General features: G+C 37.3%; 1 protein-coding gene across 5 annotated transcripts in view; it reads left to right on the top strand.

The window, feature by feature from the left end:
* Positions 1–18,232, top strand: part of LRP2 (LDL receptor related protein 2) — a 116,887-nt gene that overhangs the window by 72,683 nt on the left and 25,972 nt on the right. For all 5 annotated transcript variants that reach the window (XM_068686727.1, XM_068686724.1, XM_068686726.1 and 2 more), the window contains exons 43-58: positions 359–562; positions 984–1,226; positions 2,399–2,524; positions 3,994–4,113; positions 5,194–5,325; positions 6,286–6,487; positions 6,904–7,199; positions 7,529–8,045; positions 9,964–10,116; positions 10,607–10,777; positions 12,062–12,285; positions 12,702–12,879; positions 13,819–14,015; positions 15,592–15,837; positions 16,740–16,868; positions 17,778–17,897. In XM_068686727.1, the coding sequence (XP_068542828.1) occupies positions 359–562; positions 984–1,226; positions 2,399–2,524; positions 3,994–4,113; positions 5,194–5,325; positions 6,286–6,487; positions 6,904–7,199; positions 7,529–8,045; positions 9,964–10,116; positions 10,607–10,777; positions 12,062–12,285; positions 12,702–12,879; positions 13,819–14,015; positions 15,592–15,837; positions 16,740–16,868; positions 17,778–17,897 (3,258 nt within the window). The remainder of the gene's footprint in view (positions 1–358; positions 563–983; positions 1,227–2,398; positions 2,525–3,993; positions 4,114–5,193; positions 5,326–6,285; positions 6,488–6,903; positions 7,200–7,528; positions 8,046–9,963; positions 10,117–10,606; positions 10,778–12,061; positions 12,286–12,701; positions 12,880–13,818; positions 14,016–15,591; positions 15,838–16,739; positions 16,869–17,777; positions 17,898–18,232) is intronic.

The following is an 18,232-nucleotide window of genomic DNA, read 5'->3' as shown; positions in this document are numbered from 1 at the left end:
GAGGGATAGAGTCTCAGCTGGTATAGCTCAGACATTTGAAAGCATCAGAGACCATCTTGCAGTCACCCAAAAACTATTTGAACACAAGCAGCTTTTAAAGTACTCCAAGTTCTGTTCTCAGTTTTTCTAGGGAGCTCTAAAATAACTCTTCTGGGTTTCAATGGATTTGCCTTCGGTTAACTGAAATAAAAATCTGGCTAAGTAGCCACACTTCTTTCTAAGCAGGTAGATTTTATAGGAGTTATGAGGTTTTCATTGCATTGCATTTTCGAGTATAACATCTGTGAACAGTTTAACAGAACCCAATCTAAAGCATCATTATTATTTTTTTTTTTTAAACTGTCTAACATAAATTTAGGTCCAGATGGTGCGGAATGTCAATGCCCATCTGAAGGTCGCTGGTATTTAGCCAATAATAACAAGCACTGCATTGTGGATAGCGGTACCAGGTGTGATGCTGGTTTCTTCACATGCCTGAATGGGCAGTGCATCTCAGAGCGATGGAAATGTGACAATGACAACGACTGTGGTGATGGCAGTGATGAGTTGGAGAGTGTGTGTGGTAAGCATTTAAAATAACTGCATGAGAAAGTCTGTGTGCAGACTCCGTCCTGGCTGTACAGTATTCTCCATCACTTGTGTGGCTTTACGATCACAGATCATGTAGCTGTAGTTTGGAAATGATCCCCTGCTTGCTCATACTTGTTGTCTTACATCATGAGGTCTGAATGGAAACTAATTTGCTCTACAATCCAGAAATGTTATAGTATTAACTTTATATGATGTGTACCCCATCTATACTTTGTTAATTCAAATATGTATTTTACTTTTCATGCAGTACGTTTTGCAGCTGTGTTTGCACTGGCAGGTAAAAACATTGTGATTTGATTTGCTACTTTGAGAACTTAGATTATTCTTTATCCATGTATTTTCTTATTATTTATTTTATTTTATTTTTTTAAATATTTTACTATTTTGTACAGCTTTCCATACTTGTCAGCCAACAGCTTTTACCTGTGGTAATGGGCGATGTGTACCCTATCATTACCGCTGTGATCACTACAATGACTGTGGAGACAATAGCGATGAAGTTGGCTGCTTATTCCGAACTTGTGACTCCCACACAGAATTCACTTGCAATAATGGAAGGTGTATATCTCTTCAGTATGTCTGCAATGGAGTAAACAACTGTTACGATAATGGCACATCAGATGAGAGAAATTGCCGTAAGTTCATCCTAACTACCGAGTACATATTTGAGTCTGTTTTTTTTAGATCAAAGAAGAGGCAGATCTCCCTGTGTATGAAGAATTATGACAAAGGCAGCAAAAAGGATAAAAGTTTTTTATTTACATTACAGATTCTGACGATTACAGATTGTCATTTTGAAACAAACCAAGTCCTTAATCTGCCTTGATCCAATAAATACTAATAGAGTGCTTAATGTTAGGTATTGTGAGTAATCCCATTGACTTCAAAAAGATTTATTTCAGCTGAATTGGATGCAGAGCCTACGTTTTTGCAGAGTTCACAGTGGATTTTTCTTGTACACTTTGTATCATGACATGTTAATTGTATTAGGTGTAATCATCAGGAGTGAATATTTTGACTGTTATAGAAGCATCGTTTATAGTTATGCTTTTGAAAATTATAATCCTTATACTTTTCAAAAATTTAAGTCATATTTGTTTTCCATAAAATAGAAATTATGATTAGTTCAGTATTGACTACTAATACAGTTGATCAGGATACTTGTTTTTTTTTTTTTTTTTTTTTTCCACTAAGGTTATGTTCTTTAATGGAAAAAATTATCTGGAGTTAGAGAAATAGTTTGATAAAAATGTGTTTAGGGGGGACTTTCTGTTTTTACATTTTTGCTCACAAACTGATTTTTTGCACTATATTATTTGTGACTTATTTTTTATTCTCAGTGAAATCTGAATATTTGAAAATCTTGGTCTATTAGTTATTTGTGGTTGGTATGAGGATTCACACAGTAACAGCTTGCTGCAAAATCAGGCATTACAGTGTGAATAGCTGTCAATTTACATTCCCTCAGTCCTGAGTATTAGCAGGTATTTCTTTGATAATGTTTTTGAAAGTACTTTTCCCAATGAAAGTAATGGCCTAATTGTTTCCATATGGCATCAACAGCATGAGTATACTCATTTGCATTATTTGAATGTTTCTTTTTTCATTTTCCAAGGAAATTGAAGAGAAATATAGCAATGAAAATATATAATGTACTACAAAGAATCTATGACAAAATGTACTCTGGATTGATCAGAGTCACAAAGATGGGTATTTAAACAGTATTATGTGTCTTTCAATGTTATATTCGTGGAAAAAAATAAAAAGAAGCTCTAAAGAACTTATGCTTTTTCCCCCCTCCTTAAAGCGGAGCGCACTTGCCAGTCTGGTTTTACAAAATGCCAAAGCACAAACATTTGCATTCCTCGAACGTATTTATGTGATGGTGATAATGACTGTGGAGATATGAGTGATGAGAGCCCTACTCATTGTGGTAAGTTAATAGAGTCAGTTACTTTCTTGTACTTCAGTAATTCATTCCACTCCTCCTTAACTTTGCTGTAACTCTTAACTGTTCTCAAAACCTACTCTTCTGTAGTACTGAAGAGTTATAAGGTGTATGCATTTTATTACTCACTCTTGTTCATCTAAATAGTGCCTATATCTAATAAAATCTTATTCGTTTTTTTTGATGCCATTTTAATGCAGCATTTGAGAGATCATTTCTTTTGCTCTGCACACTTTATTTGTTTTCTTTTTTTTTTTAACATGGTAATTGTCACTGAGATATTCTACTGAATTGGCTTTTTCCTGAATTTTATTAGTAGTATATTTTCGTTCTAATCAAATGGAATTATATACAGTCTCAAGTGTAATTTCTTCTAGATCTTTCATGCAGTTGCGTGTACCTTAACTTAGGATTTATTTTATTGTTTTGTTTTGTTTTTTAAGGTTCCAGCTATTGAACAGAAGTGTGTAGTTTTTAATCAGCTTTAATTACAAAACAGCATATCTTTTCTAGATGTTCGTATTAGGTAGTAGGTAGTGCTTTTCTCATTTAATAATGGATATTTTCAGACAACAATTTATTTTTAATATTGCCTGAGTGGATTATTTTTGCTTTTGTTAGTTTTCCTAAAGTTGCATGCCTTGAATTACCTATGCCACAATTTTTCTAAAATATGAGTTCAGTTTTTCTGCTCAGAACTTGGCCACTTTTATGTCTTCTGTGTGTCAAAAAATATGTGGCTAAATATATGGACATAGTGAGTCTTGTGCTGCTCATGAAAGGTATGCTTTCTCCCTTCTATTGTTTTTGTCCAATCACTACTGAATTATTTAAACTGAGAAGTGGTGAAGGGGAAGAAAGAGCAGGAGATAGGAGAATGGGAGATGAAAGAAGCCCTAAGACGTTAATGAGCAATGTGTTAATTGCCTTTGATTTTCATCTCTAAGGTATGTATAAGACCAAGTTAAAAGGGCAGACTAGGTCCTTTTTGGTGTCTTGGAACCATCAGAGGGTACGGAAAAGCATCAGCAACTACTGAAGAAATTAGCAAACCTTACTGCATGGGATCTTGTACCACCTGGTTTGGGCACTGGAGAAATTAGTACTTTTGACTGTGTTCATTTTCTTGTGCACAAATCTGAAGTATAAGTTCAGAACATATTTATGATTGCTGCATGCAATCCTATTTGCAGAGCAAATTATGTCTACTTATTAGCTGATACATATACCTAAAGAGAGAATTAAGTCCATTTTTTTGCTTACAGACATCAAGCTAGTTTGTACAAAGAGCTCTTTGCAGTTAGGCTATGAAAATATATCTTTCCTAGCATATTTTTTTCTCTTTCTTTTCTGGGGTCTGTAATGTTTTTGCCTAACATGGATTCAAAAGCAACTTAAAACAAGTTGGAAAGGTAACAGAAAGAAAGAAGTCATACATAGGTTTTTTCTTCCAGTCTCGCTGACTTGCACAAATAATGAGTTTCGTTGTACATCGGGGCGCTGCATTCCTGCTCATTGGTACTGTGATCAAGGAATAGACTGTGCTGATGGCTCTGATGAACCTGCCTCTTGTGGTAAGTTTACACACAAGATATATACTGAATGGGTTATGGAAAATCTATCTGTAGTGTCTCTTGCAGGCAGCAGCTTGAATCCAGTCTAGGTAGAAAATAAGTATCTTCTGAGGTTTTTTCATGGACTCTGTGTCACTGAGTAATCTTAGTCAGTAATTTTGCTTAAAGCTTTGTGTGGAATATGAAGGCTTTTAATTGCCACGATTGATTACTGTTAACGTATAACCAGTCTCTTTATAAGACTGATGGTGATAAATCAAGTGATGAGAGTCAGCAAATATTTTGGTAGTGTTTTGAACGTAAGACTGGTTGTCATGCTGTATGGGAAGTATGTGTGCAGTATTGCATTTGGGGAAAAAGGGAATGTGGGATAGAGGAACATTTTTGACTAGTATGCAGAAGAGTATTACAGACTTGCAATAGGCAAATCCAGTATACACCATAGAAACTGATGGTAATAAGCAAGGGGAGAGGAAAGATGATGGAAAAAAAAGTGCAGTAATTTCTAGGGAAGAAGAAGAGGGGCTAACTGAAGTCTCTGAGAACTAATATTACCGTGCAGCGGTTATCTTCACTGTAAAAGCTGACATAACGCAAGACTAAACAGATTCTTCTATGATTCAAGCAGGGCTCATAGCTCACTTTGCACTTTTTTGGAGTTGCACCTTTAGCTTAAGAAAACATCTTGCATCTTATGCCAACTTTAGATCCTCGTTTTGTAGGTAGTAGAATAAAATAGGGTCATCTGCTGACTGCTGTATTCATGTTGAATTGAATGCTGTCTTTATATTTTGGTCTTCTGGTCTCAGGTTTCTTAAGGAGGGTACCTTTGAAGTATAACGAGATTAGCATGCTGATAATCCATATGGTATGGTATTTGTAGAGATTGCCAATATAATTGACCAGGAGACTCTGGTCTCCTAACAGGATCCGTAGCTCTTATCTGAGCACATCTCTTCTACCTAAGCTTCTACTTTACATTTCACTGACATAAAATTCACCCTACAACAGCTTCCTCAGCAGATTATCATAGCAGTACAGGTTAGTTTAACAAGCAGAGTGATTATGTTCATTTTTAAGTGTCTCAAGCGCGGACTTGTTCAAGTGACCGATTCAGATGTGATGATGGCAGATGTATCCCAGCAACGTGGATCTGTGATGGTGATAATGACTGTGGGGATATGAGTGATGAGGATCAAAGACATAATTGTGGTAGGTGTCTAATACAAACAGATACTACACTTTCTTTGGCAGGCATTTTATTTATTTTTATTTTTAAAAGAAATTCTATCTGTAAAGGTGCACATTAAGTGAGAGGTACAACCTTCCTGTACCTTCATTTTCATTATAGTGAATTAAAATTGAAGACATTACTGGCTATTAAAAAAAAAAAAAAGGAAAAATGTTCTAATTTTGTGAGTACTTCACTTTGTTTTTCTTTGATTTTTTGAGTTTCAAAAGTGATATAATTAACCTGGGACGTTTGTATGATTTGGGCAGCAACAGCAACTTCGGCGGAGGTACTCCCTGATCATCACATGCTACATCTTGTGCATATTAATATCTACATAATTTTGGCTTTTTTTTTTTTTTGAAAATAAGTGATATAAAACAACAGCAACCAAAAAAATAACCAACAACAAACACGGCAATCAAAAGAATGAACAAAGAGAAGAAGGTCCAGCAAGCCTACTCTTGCTCCTAGATTCCTTTAACAACAGCTCTATACATTTGTAGTTCTTGTCCTATTTAACATCAGTGGAGTTCCCTCTGCTCCCAGGAGCACTGAATACTTTGAAGGAATTAGGGGTTAGAGAGCCTAGGTTTAATATCTTTTCAGCTACCAGAAAATCTGGCCAGGTGTGTGCAAAGGTTTTTAGTGAGTGTCTATTAAGTTCCAGAGTTCTGCATGTGCCAGCATGGGCTAAGGAATCCTGAAGTGCTTTGACTCCAAGTCAGCCTCTCTGAAGAGCAATGCCCAGCTGAGTATTAGTTGGAATCAATCTGAGTTTCATGTATGAGAGAGCTCACTGTTATCTATTTCTGAACATGGAGCAGAGAATGTCCCTTTTGTAGACTGTGTCGATATCCAGATTCTATGTGTGTGTTTGTGTGTGAGAATTTTACATGTAGAGTATAACTTGCTGACCCATTAAATATGCTTTCTATCAGCAAACCGCAGTTGCACAGCAGCTGAGTTCACATGTGCCAACAATCAGCCCCCACTCAGGAGGTGCATTCCTCGGGCATGGATCTGTGATGGTGATGCTGACTGCAGTGATGCTCTGGATGAACATCAGAACTGCACACGAAGATCTTGCACAGCAAATGAGTTTACTTGTGATAATGGCTTGTGCATCCGAAATGCATACAGGTTTGTAGCTACTTGAGCTGCTGCAGAAAATCCTCAAAATTTGCTTGAAGTAACTTCTTTTTGCACTATTTAGTTGTAAAGTAGATTTGCATATTATAGTGTAACTCTTTGTCTGCTGTACATTCATGCATTTGTCTTAACTTGAAAATGCTCTGGAATATTTGATGTCAATACTCCCAGTTCTCACCATTTACATTTAGTCATTTTTTTCTGTGCCTAATAACCCTAATGGATGCAGGGAATATGAGAAGTATTCACAGAATCAGACTATATATTCTGTTCCTCATTTCTGAAAGTCTTTTGTATTGGAGTCAATAATATATGACCTTTGGAAATCAGGAGAGTGAGTCTAGCTATCTGCCCTGGAGATGGTGACTGCTGCCTCAGGTTTGAAAAAAGTATTCATTCTTCTTCAGATGTGACAGGCGGAATGACTGTGGTGACACCAGTGATGAAAGGGGTTGCATCTATGAACCATGTCAGCAGCACCAGTTTACTTGTCAGAATGGGCGCTGCATTGCCAAGGCCTACATCTGTGATGGGGATAATGACTGTGGTGATGAATCTGATGAGCTGGAACACCTCTGCAGCACACCAGAAGCAACGTGCTCTCCCAATCATTTTAAATGTGACAATGGAAACTGCATTGAAATGGCTAAAGTCTGCAATAGGTTCGATGATTGCTTAGATAACAGTGATGAAAAAGGATGTGGTACGTGTAGATTTACTTGGACTGTCTTACTTCATTTAAAATGTATCAGTGGCTTAAAAAAAAAAAGGTTAATTACAATTATCTATATATTCTGTGGTGGTATCTCAGAAGAATTACAAGACATGTATACATATAATCTTTTTTTTTTTCATTAAATCATGTTAATTATTTACTGTTTTATCAATTATCATGTGAGTTAGCCCAGATTCATATTCAGCATTTTCAGGGGAAAGCAGGGAGAAGGAGGAATATAGAGGGTAATTGGGAAGTCACTGCACTACTTTCTCTGTAAATCAGTTGCTTGAGTAGAACTTCCTTTCTTTCCCTAGGTATAAATGAATGCAATGACCCTTCAATCAGTGGGTGTGATCATGACTGCACAGACACCCAGACAAGTTTCTACTGTTCTTGTCATCCTGGATACAAACTTATGTCTGATAAACGGACTTGTGATGATATTGATGAGTGCAATGAAACTCCATCAGTATGTAGCCAGATTTGTGAGAACACAGCTGGCTCCTACATCTGTAAGTGTGCCCCAGGCTATATCCGGGAGCCTGACGGAAAAAGCTGCCGGCAAAATAGTAATATCTCCCCATACCTTATTTTTAGCAACCGTTACTATCTGAGAAATCTCACAGCAGATGGCCAGTCTTACTCTCTCATTTTGCAAGGACTGAGAAATGTGGTGGCACTGGACTTTGACAGGGTGGAAAAAAGGTTGTACTGGATTGATGTGGGCAGGAAGGTCATTGAACGAATGTTCCTAAATGGAACAAATAAGGAGGCAGTGATAAGTGATGATGTGCCGAACGGGGAAGGTATCGCTGTTGACTGGGTTGGCAGGTAAGAAAATACATTTTTTATCCTTCTGAGCTACTGAGGAGATGATGTGTGAGGGAGTTTACCTTAAGGTTCTTCTACTTCATAGCATATCCCTGAAGAGCACTGAATTAGCTTTTGGATTGTGCATGCAGTATTATACAACTTCTCTGGAAATGTTCATCAGCTTCTAATACATTGCATAACATTTTTGTTTAATTGCTCTTGTATCTACTTTACTGAGGTTATATCAGAGTTATTCACTCATCAGTAATAAAATAGTACATCTGACTTGGGAGAAACTTGTTAGGAAACTGTCAATGAACAGCCTAGCCAGGCAGGAAGCTGGGACATGATGTGTGACTATGGGGTAGGAATTCTGAGCTTAGGCTCTTCCTTTCCTAGCCATTGCTGGGATTGGGATTCAGGCATGAACAATAGGCTGTGACAGGGAGATAGATCTGAATGAAGAAGTAATAGTGAACATTGATGAACTTAAGCTCTTGTACCGACATGACGAGCATGTTTCTTTTGCTCTTGAAAAATGTGTGTTTTCTGGACACTCCAACCACATGATTCTGAAGGGCAGTATCAGGGTGAGGTAATTGGAAAGTAATTTGCATTGTGATTCCTTTTATTGTCTGCCATGTGTCATAAGGTAGTTTGATTTATTTCCACAGAAACTGTCATTATCTGGTCCCTTCTCTGACAATGTTCTTGGCTGCATTCTATCACTTTTTGCTTTATTTTTCAACTGCACTGCTATCAGTATGAAAAGTTCAAATAGCATGAACTGGAGAGGAATGCTGACTCTCCAGAATAATGAGTGTGGTTCAGAAAGTCACATTTGGAACTTACGACAGAGTGTTTTTGTGAATATGTCGATGTGATCGTTTTTATTTTATACCACTTTGTCTGTAAAGCTAATGATAATTAATGTTTCCAGCACTCCCAAGTGCTTTGTGATTGATGGAGAGGTGAGGAAGGAAAAGACTAATTTTAGCCAAAGTGGTTGTATTGCTCCTTTACTAATGCAGTTGCTGAATTAATTCAGCTACCATTAAGTCAGTTTTTGTTTAGCTATTCCAGAAAGGCTGAAGGATGATACAATGGTAGATGAGCTGTTCTGCTCACTTTCAGTACGGGGGGAGTACTGGAGGATACCACGAGTTGAAGGTTGGGGAAGATAATTTTTGCACTCCTTGCTTTTTGGAGTTCCATAGGACTGGTGAGGGTTCTGTGGACAGAAACTTTGTTAGGCTATTTCTGGAATGACCCTGTTGCACACTGAAGCAGAAGAATCCATGCAGGGAATTTCAAAGTAGCCTACTTTAGTTTAAATTAAATAACTTAAATGTTTTGTTTTGTTGCGGGCTTTCAAAAATCAGTGCACCAGCTTGCATGTTTTATTTGATTACAGCTGTAGATAATTCCTAGGTGAAGTAACAGAACTGTTAAAAATTCTAGGTGAGGTTTAAATAAGGTTTTCAAACAGCAATGTGTAACAATTTTCAAAGGAGAACCTGCTAATGAGAGTAGAGCTGGCAGTGTGGAAGAGGTGGTGAATTCTCTCCAACGCTTCACAGCTCCAGTCAAAATCTGTTATACTGCATGAATGCTTTTCTGCTCTCTTTAGCCATTGCCAGTAGGAGAGTAAAGAAAGAGAAGGTGGCTCAGTAATTTATAGGCATATGGCATATTATTACTCAACTGGGTAAATGCAAGTCACCAATGTCACCAATGATTGTGGATGCAGGAGCAGCAGGAGTAAAAATGGAAAATTGAACGTTGGTGTAAAGAGATGTCAGTACAGTATGTATGTTCTTCCTTTATAGTGGCTGTATTGCTTCTTGGAAGAAAAAAAAAAAAAGAAGGTGCTGTGAAGTAAAATAAACCAAATAAAGTAAATTACAGCAAATAAATTAACTCTAAAATATTTCAGAAAATTGTACTGGGTGGATGCCTACAAAGATTGTCTCTACGTCTCTGAACTTGATGGAAGATTCCGGAAAAAACTCGTGGATCGGTGTGTGGATGCCAACAACACTTTCTGCTTTCAGTACCCCAGAGCAATTGTTGTTCATCCAAAATATGGGTATGACATTTCAAGAGTGTTTTTCCTTTCTTTTTAAAATAGTCTTGCACTGTCTCTGAAAAGCTGAAATAAAAGGTCGTCCATCTGCTCTTAAATTTGTGCGGCATTAGATCTTCAATGAAGCTTAGGAAAAATAGCAGCTTGCCTTTCATAAATGTGTATTCTGAGCTGCTAGGTATCATTGAAAGTGGAATTTTGTTGCATGCGGACAAGGAAATTTTGTTTGCAAGGCTAAAAAGGTTGGTAGATATGTGTGTAGTTTGATAGACAATGGGGCTGCCGGTTGCATTCTTTGAAGATGAATGTGATTACATGCATCCACTTGTTTGCTGTAGTAGTTAAAGTACAAAACAAATATATTAACCTCTTTCTTATTTCCCTCTATATGGTTTTGTTTTGTTGCAGGAATTGCTTTATTTGGGTGTGACTTCTAATACTTGCTTCAGCGTATTTTTCCTGCAGTCTTAACTATAAGTGTTTATTTGAACAGACAGGTTTACTGGACAGACTGGGCAGATCGAGCTTATATTGGACGAGCAGGCATGGATGGCAAGGACAAGATGGTGATCATCTCTACAAAGTTAGAGTGGCCCAATGGACTCACCATAGATTACACCAATGACAAGCTCTACTGGGCAGATGCCCATCTAAATTACATTGAGTAAGTACACAGAGAAGAATAAAACAACTGAATAATTGCTCCTGCTGGGTCTTAGTGGTAGCCTTTATAGATGATCTAAGCACAATGCTTCTACCTACTGACTGTAGGAAACCAGAGTCAGGAAGTCTGGAGTAGTAGGTGATGGGAATGACACATTGTCCCTGTTTTTCGTGTCTTAGGTCCCACTGGAAGTCATCCAAAAATTATTGAGGAATTCAGGTGAAAAGATTCAAAGTCTATGCTGGAATATGCAGTTTATCAATATCTGGGAGTACAGCCTGAACCAAGGCAGAATTGAATATAAAATCACTTTTTTGATTCTCTTGTTTCTGCCTACATGTATTGAGTTGAGCTGAAACTAAACTAGTTGTGTGCTAATAAAATGGTATACAATTCATTAGAGGATCTCTGAAAACTTGTCGTTAATTTTATAGTCAGCATTTACAGCAGTATCCATAAATGTGACATGAAATTTCCTGCTAACATATATAGCTTTTTCCTGTTCATTGCAAAAATCTATTATTTTTTTTTTCTATTGTTGGAAAATGGCTGCTTAGATATCGTACAAATGAATAACTAATATTCTGGTTCTTGTCAAGATGTTGAAACACTTTAAAAACAATCCTTGATGTTAATGTTTATATGTGCATTTAGGGTTAGATATAGATCCATTCTTCTTTACATCCATTCATCTAGCAACTTTTTTAAATGCAAGTGTTAAAAATACCTATTTCAAATACATAAATTACAAGTATACATCTCTATCTCTTTCTTTTTCTTTAGTATTTCATCATTTATCCCTATAGCAAGGTCAGCAAAACCAAAAAATCTTATTAAAGGTATCTTATCAGATGAATCTCTAAATCAGAAAGACATGTAAAATATAGGAATTACAGAAGGCCTGTTGTCTTAAGTGTTCTGTTATTAGTAATGTGAATGATCCAGGGCAGTCTCTTATGTGACAATAATAATTTGCTGTAAGTCAGTAAATGTGTAAAATTTCAGTTGGCTAACTGATATACTTATGTGAGAAGACTTTTACGTGTCAGTGGATGTTCCTCTATTCCATTTATTCCATTTCTTTGCCTAGAATAACCTGTACTACTTTTCTGCATATGTTAAAAGGAATTCACTGAGGACAGTGCTCTATCATGGGACTAAAGAAGCTGCAATTCCACCGTTGCGTGGTCCTGGTCACCGAAAATGGCCTACAATTAGCATATACAGTAAATGTAAGATATTCTATCGTTTCTCTGAATGTTTTGTGCATTTTTCTTTGTGTAGGTACTCTGACCTGGATGGACACCATCGTCACACTGTATATGATGGGACTTTACCTCATCCATTTGCCATAACTATTTTTGAAGACACGATATATTGGACTGACTGGAACACAAGAACTGTTGAAAAGGGAAACAAATATGATGGATCAGACAGGACTGTTCTCGTGAACACCACACACAGGCCGTTTGACATCCATGTTTACCATCCATACAGACAGCCATTTGGTAAGAAAAAAGAATGAGATTTGCGTTTAGAGGGCCGGCTGTTACTGAAGATTAATTGGAAGCAGCCCTGAGTACACTCAGCTTTTGCATTTGCCTAGGGAAATAAAATCCACAGAATAAATGTAGTCCTCTATTTTACATATATAAGTGGTCTTTGATTAGCTGCTTAAATAGAATCAGACTAGGAGTGCATCATTTTAAATTAGTTTCTTAGAAGTCTTCACTGAATAGTATACATTTCCTGTATATGAAATCATAAATATTTCTTTCTGAGCGTCTACTTATCTAGGTTTTGCTTTTCAGCTTACTACATATAAGCTTTCAATAAAGTATTAGAGGAATCTTTTACTAACTGAGACATTTGTGTCGTGGGATTTGCAAAGTACAGTAATATTTTTGTTTGTTTGTTTTACCAGTTAATAATCCTTGTGGCACCAACAACGGTGGTTGTTCCCATCTTTGTCTAATAAAAGCTGGTGGTCAGGGTTATTCCTGTGAATGTCCTGACAACTTCATGATAGTCCAGTTTGGCAGTACAGCACACTGCCTTCCAATGTGCTCTAGCACCCAGTTCCTCTGTGCAGACACTGAGAGGTAAGTCCAATGTTCATCATCTTTTTCTGATGCCTTTTAAAAGATATATTATAGAATTTAGACTCTTCACAAGGGCATGAAACCAGGTATTCCTCCTGCTTTTGTTATAATTCTGTGATGTGCTGGCAAAGACAAAGCCAGGATTAGACAGCCTTACATTTTGGAAAAATATTTGTATATTCCATGTTGAAATGATTTTTTTTCTTCCTAGTATGACATAGCTAATGTAGCAAAGTAGTTTGGGTTTTTAGAAACATGTAAACTCCATAAACCATTTCCAGTTGAAATCATAATCCTGGACCTTTTTTTTTTTTTTTTTTTTTTTTTTTTTTTTTTTTGTATCTTTTGCAATGTATCTCTTTCTGCCAAACGTGCTGTCTGTGAATGGACCAGGAAAGCCATTTAGCTTATTTGGGGGCAAAAAAAAACCTTTCTCTGAGACAAGTGCATTGGGGGGAGAGGAATGTGGCCTAAGAGCTGCTGTGTTTATGTTGTATTGCTCTGGAACCTGTGAGGCAGTTGTCCTCACTGGGTGGCATTTTGAAGCAATACTACAATGATGATCCCTGGTGAAATTCTTGTGCTGAAGTTCAGGTGAATTATTAACATGTTAACCTGATGAAAATCTAATTGAAGATTGATTTCACAAACACGAGAGATGGTTGCCACAAATACACCTTAAAATTCAATTCTTATTAATTAATTTGCAATGATCTTACTTCTAGAGGCCTACAAGTATAATCTGTTTCTGGAGACAGTCTTCTGGCTTATTTTATTAGGATATATGCATATATGAAGCAGAAGACATGAAATTCAAGATGTCTTGGAAGTTTTGGGAAATAAGGCTGAGATGAGATTGTCTTTTGTGCTCTAAAAGGATGGTCATTTATCTGTAGAGACGCTTCCTCAACAAAGAAAACATTGTTTTCTCTTTGTTAGGTGTATTCCTATCTGGTGGAAATGTGATGGACAGAGGGACTGTCGAGATGGCTCTGATGAGCCCCCTACCTGTCCACACCGATACTGCCCTGTTGGTCAGTTCCAGTGTAACGATGGGAACTGCACAAGTCCACATTTCTTGTGCAATACCCAGTCAGATTGCCATGACAGATCAGATGAAGATCCTGTACTTTGTGGTATGTTACCAGTAATAATTTTAAGTGAGTTTTGCCAGTAGGAAACATGTAAACAATATGTATTGTTATCATCTGCTTTTTACAGATCAAGAGATTAGGTAGGGACATGCAGGTCCTAATTGTCTAGTTTCGCACCTGCTAGAGCAGTATACCACAGTGCAAAAGCAGGGTAGAGGAGAGCAAAAAAGTATAAAATGTAAATATTTTCTATACCTTTAAGTTAATTTTCACTGATGTAAATTACAACCTGAGCTACTAGATACTGGAAGTAGGATCCTCTGTATTTTGTCAAGAGTAAAGCCCTGATCAATATGAGGAATATAAGCCTTCCTAATGTACAGATCAGTCCACCAGGCATACTCATTTTTCCCATATTCTAGAATTTTGCGTGATGGGACAAATTAATTTCACACTTTACATTGCACAAAACCCAATGCATGTGGGAAGGTTGTTTTGGAGAGCTGTTTGTGATAGCAGAATTTTGGCAGTAGAGCCTAGTTATGCTTGTGGAATAATGTTATTGCCTGAAAAACCTGTCCTATTCCACATACTTACACCTAACTTAAAAAGCACATCCTTAGTCTTCTGCTTGTAAATAATGTACTTCTGGCAGTTACAAGCATAGTAAAATAAAGGAAAAAGAAAACACTGTGGTTGTATAATTAATCGTTTCATTGCTATCCGTAAGCAAAGTGTTTCTAACAATGACAATTAAATGTTCATTTTACATGAGTTTCGAATAGCTACACTTTTAAGTATGGCATGGGATCATTTAGTAAGTATAAAGTGGCAGCTGCATAACGTCACTGGTTTGATGTACTGTATACACTTAAAGTCAGTTTAGGTCTATATTATTCCTTCTGCTCATCATCATGTGTGTGGGGTTAGAATCCCTTAGTCTAGAAAATGTATGGTAATCATAATGTATTATTTCCTCTTGAAGAGTTTTTCAGTACTTGTGACATAGTAGTAGGGTAGTGTCCAATGAAACATAGAAAGTATAGAAGCTTTGTATGAAGTCCTATTTTCATAGACCTTCAGATCTCACCCAGTTCACTGATACCACTAACTTTAGTATAACAAACTTTACCCCTGGGGACAGAGGATGTACATTTATAGGTTATGGAACTGTTATCAGCACAGTCTTCTGTGTTTTCTGGCATGTTCATTCATGCTCAGAGGAACAGGTGTATCGAAGTGTGCATCTAAGTTGATAGTACGGCCAGAACCAGAATGTCACATAACTCCTCTAGTAAGTAACCGGGATCCCCTGTCTCAATCATACTTAAGTGCTGGATTTAGTCCTCTCTGCTTTAGGAGCAGGTAGTATCTGCCTCATTCCTAGAGGAACGTAGAGCCTTAGTGAGCCTAACTGAATGCCTGTGGTATATGTGCCATGTGGCATTAGAAATCTGTACCTCAACTGGGCAAGTAAATGCTAATGTTTTAGAGTTTTACTGACTTTTTCTTCCAATTTGTGGTATAGACATGATAAGTGTCCAATTGACCTAAGGCTACTGTAGCAGACTATTCCTGTAAATTTCAGCATCCTAATAACCAATTTATATTCTTCCAGCTAATCACCAATGTGAAACCCATCAGTGGCAATGTGCCAATAAACGATGTATCCCAGAAGCCTGGCAGTGTGACAGAGAGGATGACTGTGGTGACAACTCGGATGAAGATAGTACTCACTGTGCAAGTAGGACCTGTCCCCCAGGCCAATTTAAATGTGACAATGGCCGCTGCATCCCAGGATCCTGGAAGTGTGATGTGGATGATGATTGTGGCGACAACTCTGATGAGCCGTTCCACGAATGTAGTAAGCACTTAGCTGGAGGAAGCTACTTAAACTGTGGTGCACTGAATGCAAAGCAAACTGCATTACTTAATTTATCTGAAGATAAAAAATTATTGGAAAGGATTTTTTTCTGCAAGTTGCTAATATGCAGTAAACAGTATTAGGAAACGTAGAATCTGTGTGAATAATGCACTGCTCTCTCATTCTTGAAGGTGAAGAAGCTTGCTTATGCTGGCTGGCTTACCAAGACTGACAGTGTCTCACTCTGACCTCCTTGAATCTAGCAGTTTCATGTGCTTGGTCCCTAAAACTATTCTGTGAACAAGATTATATGCATATATGATCTATTGCTTGTGTGGAAGCAGGAAATGCCAGTTCATCATTTTTTACCTTAGAGTATGACATAGGGCATCCTTTTTACAAAAACAAAGTTTTGTTTCTTGAAGCTGAAGTTTCTCCAGATGATAGGCACATGATTTGGAAACAAAAATTACAAGCAGAACAAATGCAAAACACTGTCTAGCCTACATTTAACAGTGGTGCTTTCCAATGTGCAGCATGCGTCTTTGAGTCACTGGTCATCTGGAAGAGCTTATAACCAAGCTTTTCCATATGAGGACAAGTTGCCTTCCCTTGCATCTGGTTTTGGGGCTTCTGTTGGCACCATTTCCAGCACTAAATACTTCAGGGAAAACCACATTGAACGTGTTTTGAATCTGTCATGGGTTTCTAGTATATGCTGAATACAAGCAGCATGGATTGGAAAACATACCACAAAATGTATATTTTACTGTTTCTTTTACAACATTGAAAATAGCAGATAATTCTTTTTAGTAGAAGGAACTGACTAAATTTTGACTGATTTTGAAAGTCAAAATAGCAATAAGCATGTTTTTTCTTGACAATTGCCTCTTGTATTTCAGTGGGTCCTGCTTATCGGTGTGACAACCACACGCAGTTCAGCTGTAGAACCAACTACCGTTGCATACCACTGTGGGCAGTGTGCAATGGGAATAATGACTGCAGGGACAACAGCGATGAACAAGGCTGTGGTATGTCTGAAGAAGGTCATTTCAACATAATTTTGTACCAAAAACATTTATTCAAGTTATAAACATCTTGAGTTTGCGAAAGTCTTTTCAGTAATAATGTACCTGGGATTTTTTTATTTTATGTCAATTAATTATCCTGGCAGTTATTTGTCTTCAGGAAAACCTCTATGTGTAGTGATTCATTGTGCAGCTCATGTTTCGGAAATATTTTGCTTGAGCTGAATCATTATAGACTATTAAAACTGTCACTGTGTTCTATATTTACTTACCTCTTGTACTGCCGAAACCATCAGTGTGGGAAGTATGATGGTACTTTCCCAGACTCTTACATTTATGTTGAAACCTCTCATACACTTTTACACAAAGCTTAGAGGACATCACTTCACTACATCAGAACCAGAAAAGACTCAAAAGTGTTAACACTCTATGAGGGCAGGATGCCTTGTAATTTTTCTTCTCTGCATGTAGAATTGTAAAAATGTATGTCACCAAAACCGTGCTCCTTTAGTCAGAAAATAAATGCTTTTCTTTTCTAGGGTTCTTTATTAGTAGGCTAATACAATCCATTCATTTTAGTAGTCATTAACTCAAGTTACTCTTTTGTGGATGGAGCGGTGGCTCCTGTGAAAGCAGGATAGAGGGTGGGATTTACTAGGACCACTCGTTCTGGAATAGTGGCACTGTAAAGATTGATCCCTGTTTTCCTTTGATAGCATGAAGTTTATTTCTTTGTGTCTCCATCTCAGTTCTATATAGTTATTTCAGCTGTTACTTAATCACTCTTCTAGTACTTAGTCCAGTTTTTGTCACATACATCTCTGTCTACTTCTGTGTGCATTACATCGTATTCAAAGACTATGCTAATGTGTGCTGGTCTTATGTTTTGTTGGCAAACTGTGTACGCTGCAGAGGAGATGACTTGCAGTCCGTCTGGAGATTTCCGTTGTGACAATCATCGGTGTATCCCACTGCGCTGGAGATGTGATGGAGATAATGACTGTGGAGATCAGTCTGATGAGCGCAACTGCAGTGAGTTCTTTTTTGACTGTCATGTTCAGCTTTTGACTTAACTTTCCTATTTCTTATGAGAATGGGGCAGACAGATCTCAACAGCAATCATTTGGTGCTTTTTTGTACAGCTGTATTTTCTTTACTGGCTATCACAGTGATGTTGCAAGGCAGCATTTTTGATATGTAAAAACACTGATAAATCCAGTCATTACAACAAAACAAATTCCTGTTTTCTGGTAGGAAGTGACATTTGAATTCTGCCCTGTGTGCAGATGTAGGATTATATAGTTTCTAAAGCAATGAACCTAGATTTTCCCCGAACTGGAATAAAAATTATTTCTGTGGTAAAACAA

The sequence above is a fragment of the Anas acuta genome, chromosome 6, assembly GCF_963932015.1.
Source record: "Anas acuta chromosome 6, bAnaAcu1.1, whole genome shotgun sequence".
NCBI lineage: Eukaryota > Metazoa > Chordata > Aves > Anseriformes > Anatidae > Anas > Anas acuta.
The sequence above is the reverse complement of the archived record's forward strand: the minus strand, read 5'-3'. Positions and strand labels throughout refer to the sequence as shown.